The sequence below is a fragment of the Equus asinus genome, chromosome 25, assembly GCF_041296235.1.
Source record: "Equus asinus isolate D_3611 breed Donkey chromosome 25, EquAss-T2T_v2, whole genome shotgun sequence".
NCBI classification, from domain to species: Eukaryota; Metazoa; Chordata; class Mammalia; order Perissodactyla; family Equidae; genus Equus; species Equus asinus.
The window spans coordinates 21,382,665-21,408,057 of record NC_091814.1 but is presented as its reverse complement, the minus strand read 5'-3'; the positions used below and the strand labels follow the sequence as shown (position 1 = coordinate 21,408,057).

The 25,393-nt window shown below is 36.1% G+C and overlaps 3 protein-coding genes across 3 annotated transcripts; all 3 read left to right on the top strand.

The window, feature by feature from the left end:
* Nucleotides 1-5,374: 5,374 nt before the first annotated feature.
* LOC106835798 (olfactory receptor 6K3-like) lies at nt 5,375-6,454 on the top strand. The gene is made up of 3 exons (XM_070498069.1): nt 5,375-5,383; nt 5,462-5,512; nt 5,570-6,454. Exons 1-3 carry the CDS (start codon nt 5,375-5,377, stop codon nt 6,452-6,454), a joined length of 945 nt encoding a protein of 314 aa, XP_070354170.1.
* Nucleotides 6,455-13,938: 7,484 nt separating this feature from the next.
* Nucleotides 13,939-14,930, top strand: LOC106835797 (olfactory receptor 6K3-like). Its single transcript, XM_014848406.2, is given in 2 exon segments — nt 13,939-14,443; nt 14,446-14,930. Coding segments are annotated over 2 exon segments (990 nt in total).
* An 8,885-nt stretch (nt 14,931-23,815) lies between these two features.
* LOC106835796 (olfactory receptor 6K3-like) lies at nt 23,816-24,889 on the top strand. Its single transcript, XM_014848405.2, has one exon. The coding sequence runs from the start codon at nt 23,849-23,851 to the stop codon at nt 24,887-24,889; it is 1,041 nt and encodes a 346-aa protein (XP_014703891.2). The 5' UTR covers nt 23,816-23,848.
* The last annotated feature ends 504 nt before the right edge of the window (nt 24,890-25,393 follow it).

Here is a 25,393-nt window from a genome sequence, read left to right as displayed (position 1 = left end):
CCCAATAAACAAAGTCTCCCCAGGTTTAAAAAATAATCTTTATAGTCTAAAAAAAAAAACACACAGAAAACAAAACTCTTATAAATATGGCTAAAGCTAAATCCTTTTAAAAGTTTCAATACTGTGATAAACACAGTAAAATTTGTTTTAAATAACAAGCATAATATCTTGACTAAATGTGTGATTTTTATTGACTATAAACTGTACTCCAATAAAGTTGGTTTAAAAAATATAAATTAATTACAAATTTAAAATTAGAATTACAAGGTAGATCTGATATTGTAATAGATAAAAATACCTTAAGTAATGAAAATACATAAAATACTAAATATACCCAAATTCCTCAGTGCAAAATTTGAATAATGAGTTTTGATTCTAATAAATATTGCTATAATTAGCTCTAAAATCTTGCTGATTTTAAAAGATACTAAACCACTAAGGAATAATTATTTGGCCCATTTCTTTATTCATGAAACAAATATTTACTGAGGCTCCTACGCCAGGCACTATTTTATGTGCTTAAACAACTGAAAAAAAGTCCCTACCCTCATGTAGCTTATACTGTAGTGAGCACCGGTCTAGGACAACATTATTCTGACTGAAGTAGTTTAATAGAGAAGAATCAAAGACAAATTGGAAATTTCAAGTACAGACAACTCTTTCATGGAGTTTAACTAACAATGAAAGCAGAGAAATGAGGTATTCAGAAGCAAGTGAGATCAAAAAATAATTTGTGAGCTGTGATTCATAATAAAGAATGTATTTTAAATCATAATATTGGACTCATGCACATATACATTTACATATTCATATCCATGTTTACAACAAAAAAACTTTTTTCAAAAACATGCTTATTCCATATGATGCTTTGCATCTTTTCAATTCTTTTTTCTTCTATTCTATTTCATTAAAAACATTTCTAGAGGCCAGTCCCGTAACCAAGTGGTTAATCAGCACTCTCTACTTTGGAGGTCCAGGATTCCCCAGTTCGGATCCTGGGCACGACCTACGCACTGCTTATCAAGCCATGCTGTGGCGGCATCCCACATAGAAGAACTAGAATGACCCGCCATTAGCATACACAACTATGTACTGGGGCTTTGGGGAGAAAAAAAAAAAAAAGGAAGATTGGCAACAGATGTTAGGTCAGGGCCAATCTTTCTGAAAAGTAAGTAAAAATATTTTTGAAACTGATTTCACTGGTCACGTATGGGTTATGACCCTAAATTTGAAAACAAAATGAACTTAGGGCTTTAACTCTGATAACTTTGGATACACATTTAATAGATGGGTTTTATCTTTAACTTTGCATTTATTTGTCATTTCTCATTTATTTATAATAAAGTATTGTACTTTATTAAAAACCAAGTTTTATTTTTAAAAATAATGACAATTTATATGTGATGAAGAAAATATGCACTCTCTGACAGTAGTGATGGGATGTCAAAATGGTATAATTCTTTCTAGAGCAATATAATGGTAAGAGTAAAAAGAATTCATAAATATGGATATTCATTTAGAAGTAGGGGCAGGGAGCACTTCTTTGATGAAGCAGCATTTAAGCTGACGCTTGAAGACTAAGAAGGAATCAACCAGGTGCAGCCAATATGCAGAATTTTGTAGGTCATGTTGTGAGCTATTGGAATTTATTCCAATTGCCAAGCAAAAACAATCAAGAGATTTAAGTAAGAAATTATATTAGATTAACATTCTTACTGTAGTATGAATAGTGAATGGAAGTGGAGCAAAAGTGGAAGTGGAAATGGTGTTTTAAGTGACCATATTGATTATCTTGTACTACAAAACAAAACCACCCCCAAAATCAGTGGCTTAAAAGAGAAACTTTATTTATCTCATAATTTATAGGTTGCCAATTTAGGCTGGAATCAAATAGGTGGTTCTTCCAGTCCTGGTTCACTCATGTATCTAGGGTCAGTAGCTGGCTGTCTATAGCTGGATGAACTGGGACAACATTAACTAAGATAAGTATACTTTCTTCCACATGGTCTTTCATCTTCCAGCAGGCTGGTCTGCGTTGTTCACAGGATGGTTGGTTAGGATGTTGAGACAGAGCCTGTATGTGCAGGGCTTCTTGAGGACAAGGTTCAGAACTGGCGTACAAAGCCTTCTGTTGCATTCTATGGCCAAACCAAGTCCCAAGGGAGACCCAGGGGACAGAAAGAGTTTCCACTTCTCGATGGGAATTGCTGCCAAATCACCTTGCAAGGGGCATGGACACAGGGGAGTATTAAGATTGTTCCATATTCTTTGCAATATAGAGATTATTGGTATTCTCACATCATGCTAAAGTCTTCATCGGCACCACTGGAACTATTTAGGTATGTGTGGGCTCAAACAGTGAGGTAGTGGTCTACATTTAGAATCTGTGCTAAAGGAGTATCTTCAGCAAAGTAAACTTCTCACAGCACTGCTTCTAACAGGCAACAATGTTAGTGTGTCTTCCTCAGGGAACCTCAACAGGCCTTAAAAAATGCCATTATCCTTTCAGAAGGTAGGGAAGTGAAAAAAAAATCCCTAATCTGTAGAAAGCAATACTTCATAAGAATCTGTATTCATGTGTATTTATTCTGAGAAATTTGATAGATTTATCAAAGGAGGCCCACAATTTATGAAGACTCTTGGAGTCCTAACACTAAAGAGAACTAATGAGAAAAGATCAGAGGAGGAGGTTTCCACTAATTAATCCATGGGGAAATGGAATTGCTGTTTTTCTCTAGTCATCAGAGAAAATCCTCCAGTAAAGAAATCTCCCCAAGAAGGCTTTAGAAATAGTTACAATAGTCTTTGTTGATGAACCAGACTTAAACTGCATAAATGCAGGAAAGGGAAGGGACTTCATTGTCTCTGCCAGAGGTAAGAGGACTATGCACAGGAGTTCAAGATGCTGGCTTGTCCTGAGTCAAGGAGAAAGTAAATTCCTTCTGGGGAGAAGGAAAAGACAATTAACTGGTGTTCCTTCTGTTGACTTAAATAACAATATTTGGGGACATATTTGAGATTGCATGAGTGGCTGAATGTAGTTAGGCTCAGAGGGAGGAGATACACTCATAGGATTAAAAATCAGTGATGATGTTATGTTTTGTCTGGGGTGTGATGGATTAAATAATTAAGACATTTCCTCTAGTAATTATATCAATGGTCCTCTCCTTTCACACCCTCAAATTTTTCTAAGTTAATTCTGATCCAGTTGGATACCATTTTACATACTGGTCTCTGTTCCCAGTCAAATGAATATAAACCAAACAAGATCATGAATATAGAGAGGTCAGATATATCAGGGAAGCCAATTACTGAAAATCTTATCCCAGAATATTGACTCAAGTTGAACCGAATCTCTACCCTTAGATCAAATTTTTATGCTCATCTTCCTTTCTCCCGGTGATATTGGGTCAGCTCATTTCTCACCTCCCAAGTCTTCAACAGATATGCTTCTAATTGGCACAATAATTTCTGTAGAGAAGAACATTGATTTTGCTAAAATGTAAGCATCCAGATTCTATTAAAAGGATTAACATCAGTCGCTTAGGGAAAATAAATAGAGATGCTAGAAATAAATTAAGACAATATCTGTGACTGCGTTAGAGGTCCAAAATGTCTCAGTTCTAAGGAATTAGTAGTAGACATCTGTATAGTGATTTGCAAATAGAGATGGTGTAAATATTCTTTGCCCCTTCCCCAATGTCTTAATGTGTCAAGGGTTCACTGTTATTGTTAAGAGAGAATTGAACTGTCAGGTGTTAGTAGTGGATTTAAGCAACAGTGAGCCTAAATGAAAGTTACAGTGAAGCTTTTAATCAGTCACTTTGATAGAATGAGCAAAAGTCTAAAACTAGAGAAAGTGCCGAGTCTCCTCACCCTGGTTTCATCTCCCCCATGAAACTGAGCACTGATTAATGGTCAGGTGGACCAGCACAGACATGGAGGTCATTTCACCATTGAAGAAGTGCCGAACAGAAGGCTCCAGCAGTTTTATGGACCCTGACATAAAGGGGAGGACGTGGAATAGACTAAGTCAGAGTGTGGAAAAGTGTTTTCAAGCTTTTCCCTTCCTCCTCCCATAAGGAACCTCAGCAGAGGTGCCTGAAGAAGACATTGGCCCAAGTCTTCAAATAAAGACAGCTCGGATGAAGACTCTGGAGTGAAGGTAAACATGCAAAGAGCATGACTGGCCAGGGGAATCTGAGTCCTTGACTGCAATGCACTGGCTTTGCACCAAGTCTGCGGTGGGTAGGGCAGCTTTCCCCTGGGAGTCCTACCTGGGAAAGACTTTGTATCTGTCCATGGTCAGGCCTGGAAAATCAGAAAGGTTTTTAGCCAGGAACCAGAATCCTTAGTGTGTATGTAGTTTTCAGGTGGAGGGTTGAGTAGGAGGATTTACTCCCTTATTCTTTTATTCCTATTCATTGAACTTAAGTCCAATTCCTTTATTCAAAAATTTTACATGACTTAAATTTCTTTCCTTTCTCTTTCAGTCAATTACCAACCACAATCTGATTCTTTCTCCTTGGGTCGGAGCCAGTTTAAACCTTCCTGTGAATTTCAAGGCAGCCCTAGTTCTTACATTTTTTTTCTTGGGCTTCTCCAAGTGCTTCCATTCACCTCTTTGAAGCATTGCAGAGTCCAGAAGACCAGGAAAGGCAAGTCTATTCCAATGACTTCGCACCCCTCTCTTTCTCCACTTGGTGTTGGGTTTTGCAAGAGTGATGAGTCAAAGCTACTACTGATGATTTCCCTAAAGATGTGGATCACTACAAAATTTCATTTACCTAGAGCTGAGATTTTCTTAGGAACAAAATACTTTCACTTAGATGTTGTACTTGGAAGCTTGAGTGAAGACTTGTTAATTAAGCTACTAATAAAAAAAACACCATCTAGCCTGGGAAGCTAATCTCTGAACCAACATAGAACAATCTTTAAGCCAGGGTTCCAGATCATGCTCGGACATTCTTTCTCAATTCTGACATATTTGGCCATTGTCTAATTTAACAGTATTTTGTCATTTGTCTAGGAGTCTCATTCCAATATAGCTACATTCTTACTACTCCCAACTAATCTTATTCTTTCCTATCCTTTGCTATGAATCTCCAATAGCACTTTTTCCCTTGGAAAACAACCTACTCTATTCCTATAAAGTCTACTTACGTCCTTTCTTAACTGAAATCAATCTCTTATTTTAGTTAATATAGCTTATAAACATGACATTATTAATATTTATTTATTATTTTGTCTCCTTCATTAGCCTATAACTTTCATGAAATTAGAGATATTTTCCTCACTACTGAATTCAACAAACCTACAGTTGTGCTTGCCACTGAGTAGGTACTAAATGAGTATCTGTTTAACGAATTCAAAAATGATAGAGGTAAATCATCTACCTAAAGCATTTATATCTTTGACTCTTATATGAATCAAGTGATCTGACTCTTTACATTTCATCTAGGGAGTGAGCTGTATCTTTCTACCCAGAACAATTAAGGCTGCTGAGAGCATGGTGGGAAGCAACCAAACTTCTATGGTGACAGAGTTTCTCTTCTCTGGATTCCCCCAGTTTGAAGACGGTAGCTTCCTCTTCTTCATTCCTTTGTTCATCATCTACATATTCATCGTTCTTGGGAATCTCATTGTATTTTTTGCAGTGAGGATGGATATTCATCTCCACACTCCCATGTATAATTTCATCAGCATTTTCTCATTTTTGGAGATCTGGTACACCACAGCCACCATTCCCAAGATGCTCTCCAATCTAATCAGTAAGAAAAAGACCATCTCCATAACTGGCTGCCTCTTGCAGATGTACTTCTTTCATTCACTTGGAAATTCAGAGGGGACCTTACTGACCACCATGGCCATTGACAGGTATGTTGCCATCTGTAACCCTCTTCGCTACCCAACTATTATGACCCCCCGGCTGTGTGCTCAGCTCTCTTCAGGCTCCTGCATCTTTGGCTTTCTTGTGTTGCTCCCAGAGATTGCATGGATTTCCACTTTGCCCTTCTGTGGCCCCAACCAAATCCATCAGATCTTCTGTGACTTTGAGCCTGTGCTGCGCTTGGCCTGTACAGACACATCCATGATTCTGTTTGAGGATGTGATCCATGCTATCGCCATCATCTCCTCTGTCCTGATTATTGCCCTCTCTTATGTCAGAATCATCACTGTGATCCTGAGGATTCCCTCTGTTGAAGGCCGCCAGAAGGCCTTTTCTACCTGTGCATCTCATCTTGGCGTCTTTCTGATGTTCTACGGCAGTGTATCCCTCATGTATCTGCGTTTCTCTGCCACTTTCCCACCGATTTTGGACACAGTCATTGCACTGATGTTTGCAGTTCTTGCTCCCTTTTTCAACCCTATCATCTATAGCTTGAGAAATAAAGATATGAATATTGCAATTAAGAAGCTTCTCTGGGGGCCAGCCCAGTGGCGGAGTAGTTAAATTCACATGCTCTACTTCATGGCCCAGGGTTTCCCTGGTTCAAATCCTGTGCGTGAACATGGCACTGCTCATCACGCCATGCTGGGGCAGTGTCCTTCATGCCACAACTAGAAGGATCCACAACTGAAAGAAATACACAACTATATACTGGGGGTATTTGGCAGAAAAAGGAAAAATAAAATCTTAAAAAAAAAAGAAGCTTCTCTGCCTTCGAAAGTGTTTAATGAATTTGCAAGATAATGCTGGCTCACAGGCACCTCTTACTTTGGATGTTAATCTAACATATTAAATCATAAAATTAACATATAAGTCATTCCTTTTCACACTGATATTTTCTATTTATTTATCTCAGCTCTTCTTCTCACATACATGTTTATTCTATTTATATATGTTCAATTCAGATATCACAGACTACTTGTTTAGACTTGCACAGATGGATAAACAATAGAAAGGGAATATGATGTTTAAGCCACTAAATATATATTTTATGACATTAGTTTTATTGCTATTATATAACCATTATTATTATCCTATAAGCGTTAGTAACAGCTACAGACTATAAAACACAGTGCTTAAGAGTATAACATCTGTAGAAGAGGTTAAGGTTTATATTTCACTGGTACCACATACTAGCTTTGTGACCTTGAACAAGTTATTAGTTAATCTTCCTGTATCTTAGTTTTGACTTCCATGATATGGATGTAAAAGTAATATATTTTAAAAGTAGAACTTCATATGGTTATTATGAAAATTAAGTGAGTTACTCTATGTAAGTGTGTAGATTAGTGTATAATAGACCAACTGCAAAAATAAGTGTTGCTGTTAATATTCTTTGTCAATAATTGCTGGCATTTGTTATGGATGTTTTAAAAAATGTTAAAAGAGAGAGTTATATATTAAAAATGAAAACTCATACTTAGGAATACTTAGTTATGGTTATTATAATGTTTTTGTTACTATTATTTTTCTGGGGTCAAGTAAAGTTCAACTTTAATTTCGCTTTGGTTGTTTAGGTGGAATTCATTCAATTTGATTGAATTAAACTATTTGGTTGAAAGTAGTTTCAAACACATTCTGAAGTGATAATAGATGAGAGATAGATAGATGATGGAGATAGATATAGATATATACCTTTCTGAGCTATTACTCTTGCTTTCATTTTTGTTTCTTTTGAAATATGTTCTCTGCATTGCCACCAGGAATTAATTTTCTAAAATGCAAGTTTAGATTTCTGTATTAGGGTAACAGCTTACACCTACATTTTTAGATTTTCTTCTATATCCTATATAGAAGCATTCTATGTAGAATTCTTAGAATTCTATAGAAATTCTATAGAAATTCTAAAATTCTATAGAAATAAGCAAAATCAGGACTAGATAAACTGTTAGATATCCTACACACTGAAACGTGTTAAGGATATAATAACAAAGATTAAAATATACATAATGTTGCCCAAGAACATTCGTGATGGCTATTTTAACACCCCAAAATGCCATATATCACTTTCCTTTCAATAAAAAGTAAGTAATCATGCATTTTATTGGATAAAGTACCTAAAACACCTTTGAGTCTGTCTATTGGGTAGTCCAGCAATGAATAAAGATGTATATTTAAAACCTAACAGCAACATCAGAACAAAGAATAAACAAAATAAAATGAAACTAAAATATTATAAGTACTGGAGAAAAAGAGTGCCCTCAGTTGATCCCTAAACTTATATGAATGGGTATGAGATCCAATTGGACAAGGAAATAGGAGAGAAGAACCCAGGAATTAAATGGATAGGGCTCTACACATAAGCTACGGAAAAAATGATCAAAGCTTGGAAAAGCAGATGCTGAGAACCATGGCCCATTTCAGAACTCAGGATAGAAGGAATGGAATGAAATAGAATCACAATGGAGCTGTGTTTGGAGAAGTGTATGAAAAGTAAATCTGAAATACATGAGCTAGAGAAGTGATGAAACACCCAGGTAATCTCAGGCTGCTAAAACAAAAACAAAAAGTGCAACTCCTTGGCACAACAGCAATCATCCATAGCTGACATTAGACTTCATGGCAGACACTTCCATATTTGCTATGAGCAATTCGATCTTTGGCATATTTGTTCTGTAGTAAGTTTTTGTATCCATATATGTCATCTCATACATACATACACACACACACACACACACACAGATTGCCTTTAAAAAAATCACTTCGGTCTTCCCCTACACTGTATGTTTTAAGACCATTAACTGTGTTAAATGCATGGCCCAATAATTACTTGACAGATTACTATAATTAAAGAGAGACAGAGATGGAGACAGAGAGATTTGGGGATTGAAAGCAAATGCTCTTTCATCAAACAGACTAACTGTAACTTAAAAAAAGAATTAAAATATTTCTTATTTAAATTTTCAAGAAGATTTGTGAAGATGGTATCTGTCAGTAAAAAATACTGGCAAAAAATGTAAAGGGAATATTGAAGAATAAATTGAACACTACAGAAAATGAGAAAAATGACGTAGAAGACTGCCTGGAGAAAATATTCCAGAACTTCATGGAGCCACATGAAGAGGTAAAGATTAAATAAAAGGAAAGAAAAAAGTGTACAGGGAATGTATTCATATATTCTACAGATCACATACGTGATTACAGGAATTCCAGAAGGAAAAAAAAACAGAGGAAAAATAATAATTGAAAGTAAAGGAAAATATTCCTGAGTTAAAGAATATTTGAATCATCAGATCAAAAGAGACTGAAGACCATAAGACCTGAAATTGTGAAACTCCTAGAAGAAAACAAAAAGGAAAAGCTTCTGTCTCAACTTTGGTCTTGGCAATGACTTCTTGAATAGGACACCAAAAGCACAAGCAATCAAAGCAAGAATAGACAAGTGAGACGACATCAAACTAAAAACTTCTGCACAGAAAGGGAAACAATCAACAGAATAAAAAGGTAACCTACAGAATGGGAGAAAATGTTTGCAAATCTTATATCTGATAAAGGGTTAATTTCCAAAATCTAGAAGGAACTCCTACAACTCAATAACAGAAAAAAACCCCTAATAACCCAATTAAAGAGTGGACAAAGGATTTGAACAGACGTTTCTCCAAAGAAGACATACAAATAGCCACAGATGTATAAAAAGTTGCGCGACATCACTAATCATCATGGAAATGCAAATCAAAACTACAATGAAATATCATCTCACACCTGTTATAATGGCTATTACCAAAAAAACGAAATTAGCCAGTGTTACTGAGGTAGTGGAGAAGTTGAAACCCTTATACACTTTTGGTGGGAATGTAAAATGTTGCAACAGTTATGGGAATTCCTCAAAAAATTAGCAATAGAACTACCATATGATCCAGCAATCCCACTTCTGGGTATATATTTGAAAGAATTGACTTCAGGATCTCAAAGAGTTATCGGCATTCCCATGTTCATTGTGGCACTGTTCACAATAGCCAACGTATGGAAACAACCCCAGTGTCCATTGTGAGATAAATTGATAAAGCAAATGTAGTATACTCATACAGAGCAATATTATTCAGCCTTTAAAAAGAAGGAAATCTTGCTATTTGCAACAACATAGATAAGCTTGGAAGGCGTTATGCTAAGCGAAACAGGCCAGTCATAGAAGGGCAACTATTGGATGACTCCACTTATACGAGGTATCTAAAATAGTCAAACTAACAGAAACAGAGAATAGAATTATGTTTGTTAGGGGCTGAAGGGTGGGGGGAAATAGGGAGTTGTTATTCAATGAGTGTAAAATTTCAGTCATGATAGGTGAATAAGTTCTAGACATCTACTGTACAACATAGTGCTTATAGTTAAGAATATGGCATTGTGACTTCAAAATTTCTTGAGTATAGATCTCATGTTAAGTGTTTTTAACATATACAGAAAACAAAGGACAAAAAAACCACACACACACACACAAACAAGATGCAAGGAAACTGTGGGAGGGGTTGGATATGCCTGTTACCTTGGTTGTGTTGATCATATCATGGGTGTTTGCATATGTTCAAAAACATCAAATCATATACATTACATGTGTGCAATTCTTTGTATACAGAATGCACATAAATAAAGCTGTTAAAAGAAGAGAGAGAGATTTTTTCGTGCTATGCTAAATCTTTAGAAATGCAATTTTTCCAGTTGGAATTTTTGAGTTTCAAGAAAAAATATTGTAAGAAGTCAGTTGAGGAAAGTAGGCCCCAAGTCATAGGAAAAAATGTTAGACAAAACTCAGAGAGAAGGAAAGCATGGTATCTCCCCAGCCCAAAATCTGATACATATTTCCAAGAAGATTATATGATAAAATCAACTAGGTTTGGAAAAAAAAATAAGAACTTTGAATATTCAACAGAGCGGTATATTGAGCACAAGGAGTACAGAATAATCCTGTGATAAAAGGTGAGATGTTGGCTGTGAATAGAGAGATCGACAGCACCAACGTGAATTGTTTAAGGTAGAGATCCACATGCATTTGTAGCATGAGTGAAAAATGCGATGTTCCTTCATTTCAATATTGACACAAAATATCAATGACATGTTTATTATGATATGGTGTTATTTTCTGTTAAATATTTTTTCAAGAGGCTTTTCTGGTGGTTGTATATTTCCTTCAAGACTTTTCACATCTATATATTCATGTAAGAAGAGCAGGACCATGACATGTTCTTTACATGGTGCCCTGGTAGAGGCACGCACAGCTGAGACAATAACCACAGTGTTGGAGAGGGTAGCTTACAATGTTTAGGAAGATGAGTACAGATGAATACAAAAAATATTTATTGACACCTTTGATCTGGACATTTAACGAGAAGAGACTACAGTGGGGACCTTTCTTCTAATTAACTCCGTAAGGGAAAGTGAAGCTCTCCACTGCGATGCAGGGGAGGAATCCCTTATAGATCCTGCTTCCCCTTGCTGCTATTCCCTGGGATGCCCATGAAGATAACTGTAAATCCCCTTTTAGAGGGACTGAAGGGATATCAAGGATGCAGAGACCCAGACAGGCAGAGGAGTCCCTGTGGCCTTTGGTAGAGGTGAGTGCAGAAGACTAAGGCTTGGAGAGGAAAAATTCACTCACGATGCATAAGAATAACCTGAAGACTGCATTATGAAAGAGTGTAGAAGCTCCAAATGTTGCTTGGAGGTAATGGCAAGTTTAGGAAGAAATTCTACCCACTTGGGTGCTGGGCACAGGTATATATGAAACAAGATACCCCATTTATCATGCCATCTTTTGAGAGGTCATTTTATCCAGACTTAATTAGAACTCTCATCAAAACTGCATTGTGGTGCTTCCCTTTCAAAACAGTCCCCAGTTTTCTTTGCTCACTTATCCACGGCTGTCTTGTGGGTTTAATTATAATTGTACCTGGTAGCTTGGTTCCAAGTTAATTTATTTGACACCAACCATTTTTTACACGCCAACCCTGTTTTAGTTGCTGTGAGAAATAAAAGACATTTCACTACCCTAAGAGAGGAACTCAGTCCAGAGAAGGTAAAACAAATAAGTTGATGATTATTATGCAACATGATAAATACAATACAGAAACTCCAAGTATTAATGCCCAATATTTTACAGTGTTTGCTGTATTCTTGACACTACTCTGAGCATTTAAAATATATTTAGACATATTGGTAGAGGCAGTCACGTGTCTGTGAGTTAGAGCATGCCATTAGAAATATGGTGCATGGATTTAAATTCTGATTTTGCCCTTTATCAGCTGAAAATCCCTGGACAAAGTGCTTAACCTGTATGTGCCTAAGTTTTCTCATATGTAAACTGGAGATAATAATCTTATCTCACTAGAACATTATGAGCATTAGATGAGAAGTATATGCTTGTGCTTGGGACAGTGCTTGCCACAGTAAGTGAGTCAATACAGTATCATACTATACTATGCTATTATTGTTATTTTAAAGTATTTGGCCATTCTCAGAACCTTATCAGCTAGTATTAATATTTTCTCCATTTTACAAATGAGGAAGTAAAGGCGTAGAAAGGCTAAGTAGCTTGAGGTAAGTCACAGAGTTTGAAAGCGGTGGAGAGAATTTAAACCCCGGCAATTTATTTCTGGGATCCATACTTTCACCAGAATTATACAGTGTTTTTGTGTGAGGAGGGGAGGGGATGGCACGCTATTTTCCAGTTAGAGGAGGTAACACACACAGGAGGGTTTCATGATTTCACAAAGCAGCACAAACATTACTGGGATTACAGGGAGAGAGGAGTCGGAGAATACGAAGAGGCGAAGCTAGAGAGAGTTCAGCGTCAAATATGTTGGTTTGGAGCTTATGAAAGAGAGTTTGGCTGAAGAAAAATATTTGGGAGTAATAATAGTTGAAATCTTGTAAGTGGGTGAGGTTACCAAGGGAGCATATGGAATTATAGAGGTTGGAATGGATGATGGGAACCCGGGGGGCATAAACACTTGGGGAAGAGTTTAAGAAAAGCAGCCAAGTTAATGCAAGAGAGAAGATGGAAACTAAGAGTAAGGATCAGAGTATGAATAAAAATAAGGGAAACAAATGAAAAAGCCAAAGCCAGAACCACCTCTGAGTGCCACTGGGAGTCAAATTTATTGAGAATGAAATTGCAGAGCAGAGGAAGAAAAGCCTCAATTAGGGGTGATAATTTTGTGTAGTGCCAGAGAAGACTGAATAGTTTCCCTTAGTAATCTGCAAGGTGCTGCTTAACCTGGTCAGGAGAGCTTCCGTGGAACAGCAGGGAGGAAGCACGCAGCAAAGTGTTACAGAAGAATGAGAGGTGTGCTGAGTTATACTTTATTACCATATCAAGAAGTTGCCAGTTAGGCAATGTTTAGGTCCTTTGCAGGTATTTACTTAATCCTTCAGTATCCCTCTTACATAGGTACTATTTTTAATCTCATTTTGCAAATGAATACTTAAGACTGAAAGATTAAGCAATTTGCCAAAAGACACAGAGGTAATGATAGGCATAACTGGAATTTCAGTGTAGATTCCAGCTCTACATTCTAATCCTCTAGAACAGAGATCTCCAAAGAGAAATGTGCAAGATGGTCCAATTGGTAGGAAGGAAAAATAATATAACTTCTATTATGTTTATTTTTATTCATGCTTCTTACTTTTAAAATTTATTATTATATAATATAATATTTTGAATTATTATGTCATAATATAGAATATGTGTATAACTTATAAATGCAAATACTTACACTAGAGGCTAAACTGAAAATAATTTTAACTAATTTGTGTACCATTAAAAACATTTGGAGACACCTATTTCTGAGATTGTGCTTCTGAAGGAGTAGGTGAGAAAAAAATATCAAATATTGGTCAATATGCACAATAGTGTGAAATTAGGAAAAAAATAAAACCTCCAAGTTATTCCTTGTTATTCATTCAAGTTATTTAGCTATACTTATTCTTTTCTCTTCCACCTCCTTGTGAGCCAGTGTGTGCCCTTTCCTTCATTCATGGGTAGCTCTGCTGGGGATATGGAGAGTGGAAACCTATCGGCAGTGACTGAATTTATCTTCACTGGCTTTCCCCAGATCCAGGATGGTAGTCTCTTGTACTTCTTTCCTTTACTTTTCATCTACACCTTTATTGTCATTGGGAATCTATTGATCTTCTTTGCTGTAAGACTGGACACCCTTCTCCACAATCCCATGTATAATTTCATCAGTATCTGAAACTTTCTGGAGATTTGGTACAACACGGTCACTATTCCCAAGATGCTCTCCAACCTCATCAGTGAAAAGAAGACCATTTCCACGACTGGCTGCCTCTTGCAGATACATTTCTTCCATTCACTTGGGAATCCAGAGGGGGTCTTGCTGATCACCATGGCTATTGTCAGATATGTTGCCATCTGCAATCTTCTTTTCTATCAAATGATCACGACAGCCCAGCTGTGTGCTCAGCTCTCTGCAGGCTCTTGCATCTTTGGTTTCCTCATCCTACTTCCTGAGATTGTAATGATTTCCACACTGCCTTTCTGTGGCCCAACCAAATCCATCAGATATTCTGTGACTTGGTCCCTGTGCTGAACCTGGCCTGTACAGACACATCCTTGGTCCTGATTGAGGATGTGATACATGCTGTGGCCATGATCATTACAGTCCTAATCATCGCCTTGCCTTATATAAGAATCACTGCTGTGATCCTGAGGATTCCTTCTGCTGAGGGTCGGCAAAAGGCTTTTTCTACCTGTGCAGGCCATTTCACAGTCTTCCTGATATTCTTTGGCAGTGTGTCTCTCATGTACTTGTGCTTCAATACCACTTACCCACTAGTTTTGGACACAGCCATTGCACTGATGTTCATGGTCCTTGCCCCAATCTTCAATCCCATCATTTATAGTCTGAGAAACAAGGACATGAAGAATGCAATTAGAAAACTCTTCTGTCTTCAAAAGGAGTTGAACACAGGAAGGAACAGAGGAAGGAACCACAGGTTTCCTTCTGCTATTTTAATGTTTCTCTAACAGATTAAAATGTGAAATTACTCTATAACTAGCTCTTTGTTACACTGACCCTTTTGTCTGTTACCCTGATTATTTCCCTTATATCTAGGAAAACATAACTATACTCTGTGTCACCATTATGAAACTTGAAGTGTATATAATCAAGAACTTTATTATGGGGTTGAAAATTTTGCTTTCTTTCTTCTAAAAAAATTGTAATTAAAGAAAAAATTGCTTGCCGCTGTGGAGAGTTAGAATTGCACTTCAGAAGTTGGCCATGTGCTTCAAGATATTATGTCTCTGTTCAGGTAATAGATCTTGGGCAAGTTTTCTATTTAATTACGGATCATAGATTACCTGGGTAGGTTTGTCCAGATGCAGATATATAAGAAAAAGCAAAAATAATACTTAAAGTAAATTATGCTTTTATTTTTAGTTATGCAATTAACTCCATTAGAATAGTAAGCGCATATATTTAGTAGGTCTAAATTTTTAATATTGCCAGACATGTTCATAGGAAAACTACAATGTAGAACACTATTTACAGTAATACACTTTGTTACACATAGATACACAGAGATATGAATTTTAGTCATTGCACGCGTTTCCAAGGCTAAGTATCTTCAATTTCTTTAACATTTTTAGTCAAAAGCCTTTGCATCTGTTGAATGGTAGTTTCAAAAAACACATGATTCATTTTACTTTTTAACTAAATAACTCTAAAAGCTTTCTTTGCCATAGCCAAAACTATTGCCTTAATTTAAGTTTTTATCATCATTTATGCACAACCATTATAATTACCTTTATAAAACACAAGTACAAATTTTGGTATGAAGATAATAATTTTATCCCACATTTAAATTTTCTCCCTCAATAAGTCCAATAAAATGACCAAAGCCAAATCCATATTAATTTCTTTAGAGGCCTCGAACCTATAAAGATACACAAAACACAAAACAAGAGCTTCACATTAATCCCCCCAAAACAAATAAAAACTTGGGTAAGTCCTGAGAAACAAGAAAAGGCGATTTCAACGGAGAAAATTTAAATGATTTCTTAAAGTCATAGTGTATACGTATATATTAAAGGGAATTCAATATAGGCAAGAGAAGGGTCTATTTGAGAAATATTTTGGAGTAACATTTTTGGTAAAAGTGTTGGAAATTCCAAACAGAACAACTTGGATTTTGATAGATATAGATTGGGGCAGGGGTTAATTAATGGATGTCTGGAATGTTTCTACTCATCAAGTGGCTGGCTTAGATATTTTTCTCTTAGTCATCCTTTGGTGGATGATGTTCTTAAGTAAAGTTGGGACATCTTAGCTTCAAAAGTCTGCATTTAAGATTCCACAACCAAGAGAAAAAAGGCACATTCGTGGCTGCCTGCAGTAAACTTTGGCTGCATCCACATTGGCCATAAGAATTAGAATTCTGAGTCCTAACAAGGAAACCATTAAAATTAAAGCCTTGCTGATAAATGCACCTGGGAATGGAGAGGAGGCTGTTTGATACGATTACACATTTCCAGCCAATATGGCATTTGACACTGTATCCAACAATTTTGAACATGAATTAGATTAATCACAAATGAAAAAACAAACAAAAAACAATAAGCAAACAAAAAATTACACCAATGAAATCTCTACTTGACAAAGGATTGCAATTCACGGCTTCATGGTGGACTCCCCAGGAAATCTGTATTCTTGTTCCATGGGCAACCAGAAATCAGAACTGATATGTTAGATCCTAAGTTTCCAGCAGCATGTGTTGGAAAGGAAAATGGACCACAGGTGCAGGAGAATTCACAGAGAGACCATGGAGCACATATAACACATTAAAGAGATGCTGCCAAGTACAAAAGCTTGCTATTGTCAGTTAAGTGATACAGAACTTTCCAAACTAAAGGAAAACAAATCAAAAGATTTAAAAATGAGGGGGCTGGCCTGATGGTGTAGTGGTTAAGTTTGCATGCTCCGTTTCAGCAGCCTGGAGTTTGCAGATTCAGATCCTGGGCGTGGACTTAGCACTGCTCGTCAAACCACGCTGTGGCAGCATCCCACATAAAACAGAAGATTGGCAACAGATGTTAGCTCAGGGCCAATCTCCCTCACACAAACACGCACATACACACACACTCTAAGATTTAAAAATGATTCTGTCTAATCTAAAAGTGTGTTGATTTCTACAAATGTCACAAAGGGCTTGATATAGTGCAATTGTTTATCCTTTTCTGGTGGTGCATTAAAAAATGGGCATGGGCGAGGAGAAGAAACTTTTTCTTGCTTCTGAAAGCAACAAACTTATTAGAATTAGAGAATAAACAGACCATGCAAACACGTCCTCCTGCACTGCTGTCATTGGTGCCCATCTGCCCAACCAAACATGAAGCTGAGTTGTACTGTGGCAACTGTCTTTAGGACTCAAGCCCACAGTTAAGGCTAGTCTGCGAGGTCACAAAAAGGTGGCACTGTTGTCATTCAACACGTTATATCTCTAGATTTCCTAACCCTTGGATTAGGACAAATACAGACAAATTAATTAAGCATTTCTTTTTCTAAAAGCAAATTAAGTTACTCTCCTTCCTTGTTAATTTATGCTTTTTCTCATAGAAATGATTTTATTTCTAGAAACAGTGAACAGATGAACTGCAGATTATATCTGAAAAATAAGCTTGCCAAATGCTGCTGATACTAAAAACAGTTTAGTTATCACGGGAGAAACATAGATAATCTACATTAAATTGCATATTCAAAGGAGGATATAAAATGTTTCTTAGAATTAAATTTCTGTTACTGTACTATGCTCAAGAGAAACTTTAAGGAAAAAAAATGTTTCCTGATTATTTTCAAAGGTTAAAAATAAACATGTCTGGCAAAATGGTAGTTAATATGAATTTGGTTTGACAAAGTATTCTAATTTACCAAATTCAGTAATTAGATGGAGGAAATATCTCTGGTGTTGTCAAAAATATATTCGATCACCACTGTCTGAGCCCTAGATAATGTGTATGCTATGCTAGGCTAGGTTTTGTTGCTTATTGCCTTTGCAGCCTAAGGACAATAGTGCTGGGCTTAGCCCCATTTGCTTTAGATCTTTAAAACAAAATAAATCTATTTTTTCTCCTTCCTCCATCATCATTTGGGAGAGATTCGTAATATTATAAGGCAATGAGTTCACCATATGTTACTGGTACTTTGGATGGACTATTTTCTTGATCAGGAGACATAGGCACTTGGCTGCCCCTTTCAAATCTTTGTTCACTGGTCATGAGCCTTGGGACACTTTTGCATTTCTTAATCTACAGGTTTATTACAAAAAATACAACGTAAAAATAACCCAGTGGAAAAGATGCATCGAGCAATATATGGAGATGGTTTGGGTCATGGATCTTCCATGCCCTCTCTTAGTGTACGACCCTCCAAAATATACTACATTTCTAATGAGAAAACTTCAGTTTGAAAATTCTTAAGACATGATACATTCTATACAATCTAAAACTCATATGAACTTTACCACAGGGGAGTAAGATGTGTAACTCTGTTTCATGACTAACTGGGAAAAAAATGATTTCGGAAATGTGTCCAATTAATTTTTAATGTCTATATATTTTGTTTGTTTGTTTTGAATTTACACAAGTCCCCTACCCCACTCCCAACACCGTGTATGTATTTATGTGTATATTTAGTGTGTGCCACTTGGGGATTTGTGTGTGTGTGTGCATGTGTGTAAAAGACAACACTGTATTGGAGCATGCATTTTCAGGTATGTAATGCAACAATTGGAAGGAGGTTAATGCAGCTTAAAAATGAGCATAGACTGTTAATAATAGCAAATATTTAACTTAAGAAAGGATCACAAAAAATAATTTTAAATATTCTAAATTTAAATATATAATGAAGTTATAGAGGACTTTTAATAGTTGAAGTGTATCAGTTTGTGACAGTAAGGTTAGTGATCAATAAAAAATAATTACAAACTATAAAAATGCAATGGAAGAAATAAAGACAAAACTGAACACTCTAGAAAGCCAAGCTAGGGATTTAAAATTTTGAATTGAGAAAATATCATAAAATTCAAAGGAGAAAAAGATAAAGTGTCCTGCAAGATTGATGACATGGATAAATCCTAGAAATGCAATATTAACGAAATTGAAATTCCAGAAAGTGAGAGTATCGTAAACTGAGGAGACTCTAAAACTTCTACAATGATTCTAATAGAAAAAATACCGTAAAACAAAGCCAGACAAAAAAACCATTTCTGTTTCTAATTAAAATGAAATAGCTTGTATTAGACTTAACTTTTCACTAAAAATACCAAGGAAGCTGGATAAAACAAACAAAAAACTATTCGGAGGTATTGGACAGCTATCAACACTGAGGCAATTAAGGGCCAAGATCCCTGCAAGAAGAGAAACACACGGTAGAATTTGATATTCAGCAAGTAAATTTTTATTCAGATGTTTTCCAGACATTAAGTGAACAATTAGATCAAGGCCAAGTTGATCGGTGGAGAAGCTCCACTAAAGTTGAGGATTAGGAGGCTGAGAGTCTAAACAGAGTGCAGCAAGGCACAAAGTGCTTGAGGCAGGAGCAAAAATGGGAGTAGTAACCATAAAAAAGGAAAAAGACTTTACAAGTTACCAGGCTATCAGTAGGGACTGCAGAAGGGCTCCTTTCTTGCTGAAAGACTATGCAGAAGGGGACTAGCCTTTAAAAATATTGAAGCCTGTCTCTCAATCAGCTAAATCCACGGTGGTGAAGTTAATGTGCATGACTGCTTGCTAGAAGCAAAAGTCAATCCTCTTTGAGGAAAATAACATAGTCCACAGCCTCAGTTATTTCTATAATTTTCATAAACAATTTCTGGCATTTGATTTAAAAATTACCTGAAAAACTGAGAGACAAGATCAAAAAACTAAAAATGAACAGGAGAGACAGACTTACAGGAGATCCAGATATTGGAGTTATCAGACATGCACTTTAGCTTGGGATTATTATGTTTAAGAAAATAGAAGACACAAAAAGTACACACAGTAGATAAGTACATATGTGTGTGTTATATATAACATTTATATACATTATGTGTATTTTTGATTATTACATATATACTTTAAAGTAAATATTTAATTTAAATGTAATACACATGTACAGATATATATTTAAAGTAATTGAACTATTCTAATTAAAAAATAGATTGTTAGCCTTGATTAAAAACAACCTATGTGCTGCTTATAAGATATGTTCTTTAAATATACAGATACAGAGAAGTTGGAATTAGAAGATGAAAAAGTTATGCCATGCCAATATTAAATAAAGTGATATAACTATACTAATGTCAGAACAAAATATACTTAAAGCAAGCAATGTTTATTAATGATACAAGTGTCAATTCACCAAGAAGACTTACGATTCTAAATTTGTATGTTTCAAACAACATAGGCTTAATATTTATGACAAAAATTTATTGAATTATACTGAGCAATAGAGAAATCCACAATGATAGCGAAGGTTCGAAAAACAGTTAGCAAACTATCTAAGTGATAAAATAGAATATTTGATTTGTGTAGTGATTAAACAGGTATGTTCACAGAGTAAAAATTCAGTGAGATATGTATTTATAATTTGTGCACATTTTTTGTACATGAATTATGTATAATTAAATTTTTTTTTTTAAAAATACACAATTATATTTCCATTGGAGAGGGATATCATCTTCTAAATTTTAGTTAGCTAGCTATCTTTTCTTTACAGTTTTATGTCTTTGTCTTGTTTTAGAATTTCTTCATATATACATATATATATATATATCTCCTTAAACTTTTTGTTTCTTCTCTTTGTTCCTTAATATTTTTTAAGAAATTTTTGGATATGGTACAAAGTAAGGATTTCATATTATTTTGTTTTTGATGGATATACTTATGCCCAGATCTCATATTAAATGTCTTCTTCCCCAGTGATAAAAAAACCACCTTTTTCCTACAAGAAGTCTTTCATTTTTTCCCCCTATTTGTCTCTGGACTGGTTATCTGGTTTTCTAATTTATTGACCTATGCATGTCCTTACACTGTATTGATTGGATAATTGCAGCTTTATGGTTAGTTTCCACATCTAGTAGTTAAAAATTTCTCTCAGTAGTCTTCATTTCCCACATTTTTATGGCTATTTTCAGACATTTACTCTGTCACATAAACTTTTAATTTAGTTTCCATAGTTACTCATCCTACCACAAAGAAACTTCACTGAATTTGCTTTTGAATGGCAAAATATCTATTATTACATTGGAACAACACTGTTTTATGATGTCTTCCTACACACAGGAGAATTCCATTTTTGGCACAAATTGATATGGTCATAAAGTTTCTGGAGCTATTATTTCTTCATGACCAGGAAGTGAGAAGAAAATTATAGAAAGTTAAGAAAGAATGAGTGGAAGAAAGTGATACACAAGAAGCACATATTGGGCTGGCCTGGTGGCACAGCAGTTAAGTTCACACGTTCTGCTTCAGGAGCTGGGGGTTCGCCGGTTCAGATCCCCGGTGCGGACATGGCACTCATTGACAAGCCATGCTGTGGTTGGCGTCCCATGTATAAAGTAGATGAAAATGGGCATGAATGTTAGCTCAGGGCCAGTCTTCCTCAGCAAAAAGAGCAGGGTTGGCAGCAGTTAGCTCATGGCTAATCTTCCTCAAAAGAAAAAAATGAAGCACATATCAATAAACTCGGCATTCTTCCATCCTCTTCTTTAGTACTGGAAGATTTTTCCAGATGGCATATTTTCACAGAAGTTGTTCTATTTTTTATTGATTAACTCATCTGCAATATTTAACATGCCAGTTATGACTTTCAATACTGTCCTATTTCTTGTGTTTTGGTAAGAACAGTGTCCTATCAAAGCTGTTCTTTGTATAGCACCCCCCTAATTCCATATCAAGATGGAGACTGGCTGGTTAAATCATAATGTTGACAAGAAAGAGGATAACAATCGTCACCAGAATCTGTAAGTCTTCCTTGGAGCACTGATTCCCTGTTGACCTGGAGATCTAACAAGAAGAACCTGCAGAGGTGCTCTAATAATTGACCTCATGAGAGAAAAGATGGTTTCTACTTATTACCACAGAATAAAGCCTTAGTGGAGCTCATTTCCCCTTTAGTGTTTTCCTTAAGCTGGCTATAACAACCATTCCAGAGAGGTTGAGAGTACATTTAGGAGTGCAGAAACTCAGGGAAAGGGAAGAACCCTACAGTATTTGGCAGAGGTGAGTTTATGGTCACTGAGATCTGGGGATAAAGTATTCATTTCCTATGCTTAGGATGAGACACACACTAAACATTTAATATGTGAAGATTTGGAGATGCTTGAATTATGTCATTGGACTAGAACGTACGAGAAAGTTCCATCTTTGGAGCTCCAGGCTCTGTATATTTACAATCAGAAATAACATCCAGTTATTTAGACCTTATGACGGTCTAAGACATGACTGCTTATACTATTCCTTCCTATCTGTCTGAATTCTGGATTTTTCTGGCTTTAGCTATTTTGCAAGTCTGTTTTAAACCTATTCATTAAAAAGGAAGCTACTTTAAAGGGCTTAATATATGCTAGGGTTTGTGAAAGACAAAAGGTTGGTCTTGCCCCAATAGAGGCTCACAATCTAATGAAGTTACACAAATAACAAAAGTTACCATAAAACATAGTAAAGTTTATGGCAGAGGCCCTCTAGAGGACACATAGATGAGAATAAATCCAAATTTGTGTGTATTTGTTTATATGTGTATGTGCGTGTGTGTGAATACAGAGAAGGAGATAAGACCACTTCAGCAGTCCTAAGGCTTCTGATAGGAAGCAGTGGCTGAGCTGAAACTTGAAGAAAGCCAAGGAGTTATTCAAATGAAGAGGAGTGAGTAAGAAGGCCTTCAGAAAAAGAGTTAGCATTCACAAAAGCAACGATCTAGGAAAAATCACGGTGAACTCTGAAAATTGCATGAGAGAGTGGCAGATGAGCAATATTGGATATGTGGGTCTAAAGTTCAGGAAACATATCTGTGCTGGAGATAGAGATCTGAAAGAACTGGAAACTACAGAAAGTAGTGTTCATCAGCAAACAATATGGAAGGACGTGATTGTAGAGACCACAGGAGGAACTTGGAGTACACAGCCATTTATAGAATGGATGGGTAAAGAATGAGTCCATAACACATAAAATAACAAAACAATGATACAACAAAATACCTGAGCAGAAGCTTCTGTACAGAAGTAAGGCAAACCTGGAGAGAGTGATTTCATGAGAGCCAAGGGAGAAAATCTTCAAGGAGTAGAAATCGGTAGTTTCTGATGCAAAACTTTAGTCATAATATAAAGACTGAAACTTTTCCATTGTTTTGCAATTATCATGTGATTGATACACAGGACATGATGGCTTCCATATAGGAGTAGAGAAAGAAGTCATGCAGCAATTAGTTTTAGAATGAGCAAGATCTAAAGGAGATGTTGTTAATATTATTCTTTCAAAAAACTTCTAGGAAGGAAATTATAATAAAAGATATTGAACATTAATACTAGGTACTTTGATATATTAATTCATTTGATACTCTCAACTCTGATTGCACTAATATTTTTCAACTACAAAAGAAGATACTGAGGCTCAGAGAGATTATGTAACTTGTCCCTTATCACTCAACTAATAAGTGGCAGAATGAGAATTCAGCCTCAGTATGTTTGAATTGAACCCATGTTATTAATAATTATGCTACACTGTCTCCCAAATAAAAAAAACAACTAGAGATATAGGCAAGTTAGTGCTTATTTTGAATCTGAAAAATGTTAAAAAACAAAAATATCAGCTAACCAAAATAATATTTACATTTTCATTACATTGATTTCCTTCTCTGTCAGCTGGGTATACCCTCTCCTTCATTCATAGGTAGCTCTTCTGGGGATATGGAGAGTGGAAACCTATCAGCAGTGACCAAATTTATCTTCACCGGATTTCCCCAGCTCCAGGAATGTGGCTTCCTGTACTTTCTTCCTTTACTTTTCATCTACACCTTTATTGTGATCGGGAACCTAATGATCTTCTTTGCTGTAAGGTTGGATGCCCGCCTTCACAATCCTATGTATAATTTCATCAGTATCTTCTCATTTCTTGAGATGTGGTATACCACAGCCACCATTCCTAAAATGCTCTCCAATCTGATTAGCAAGCAAAAGACCATCTCTTTCAGTCGCTGCCTCTTGCAGATGTACTTCTTCCATTCACTTGGAAATGCTGAAGGAGTCTTGCTGGCTGTCATGGCTATTGACAGGTATGTTGCCATCTGCAACCCACTCCACTACCCAACGGTAATAACCCCTCAACTATGTGCTCAGCTGTCTGCAGGCTCTTGTATCTTTGGTTTCCTCGTCCTTCTACCTGAGATTGTGTGGATATCTACTCTACCTTTTTGTGGCCCCAACCAAATCCATCAGATCTTCTGTGATTTCATGCCTTTATTAAATTTAGCCTGTATGGATGACTCTGTGATCCTGGTACAAGATGTGATTCATGCTCTTGCCATTCTAATAACAGGTCTGATTATTTCTCTTTCTTATATCAGAATTTTCATTGTTATCCTGGGTATCCCTTCAGTTGAGGGCCGTAAAAAGGCCTTTTCCACCTGCTCTTCTCATATTGCTGTCTTCCTGTTGTTTTTTGGCAGTGTGGCCCTCATGTATCTCAGATTCTCTGCTACTTATACACCATTCTGGGACAGAACCATTGCTCTGACATTCTCTGTATTTGCTCCCCTTTTCAATCCCATCATATATAGCCTGAGAAATAAGGATATGAAACATGCTATTAAGAAACTCATTTGCCCTCAAAAGGTGTTTAACGTATCCAGCAGGCAATTTAGTCTGCAGTTCTCTATACAAATGGAACTTCTTCACAAAATATTGACTTCAAAGAGACTAGAATTTAAAAGAATTATACAATTAGTCTAACTTTCTTTCCCATGAATTGGTGAATAAACTAGTAAAGAAAGTCCTCTGAGGATTTAAGAGATGATGAAAATAACAATTCCACTCCTTACTTTCTAGCGTAATGGAATGTTTTCTGTGTCTCTAATTTTGCTCATTTTTAATTTACTCTTTTACATAAAAGTGATTATTGTACAAATATTAATAATACTAACAGGTATTACTTTTACTACTCAATGTCTTTCTTTGATATCTAGTGTCTTTACCATACTCTTAGTGTCCTTATATAGCCCATGCAGTATAGTGAAAGTATGTGCTAACTCTCCATGATGCTAAGGTTATTTGTCTAAAGCTTTTCAGTAAGTTACTGGACATGAAGAAGAAACAAGAATTCCTGGCACCCAGACCATATATTTTTTCCTGCTATCTTCTTTTTCTTTCCATTCAGCCTTGCTGATAATTTAAGATACATGTACTGGTGTGATCTGCATGTGATGCCGTCATGAATAGGGCCTACATGGACTAAAT

Coding starts and splice junctions, on each gene's coding strand:
- LOC106835796 (XM_014848405.2), top strand. CDS start 23,849: ATGGAGAGTGGAAACCTATCAGCAGTGACCAAATTTATCTTCACCGGA.
- LOC106835798 (XM_070498069.1), top strand. Junction 5,513..5,569: donor TTAAGGCTGCTGAGAGCATG/GTGGGAAGCAAC, acceptor GGATTCCCCCAG/TTTGAAGACGGTAGCTTCCT.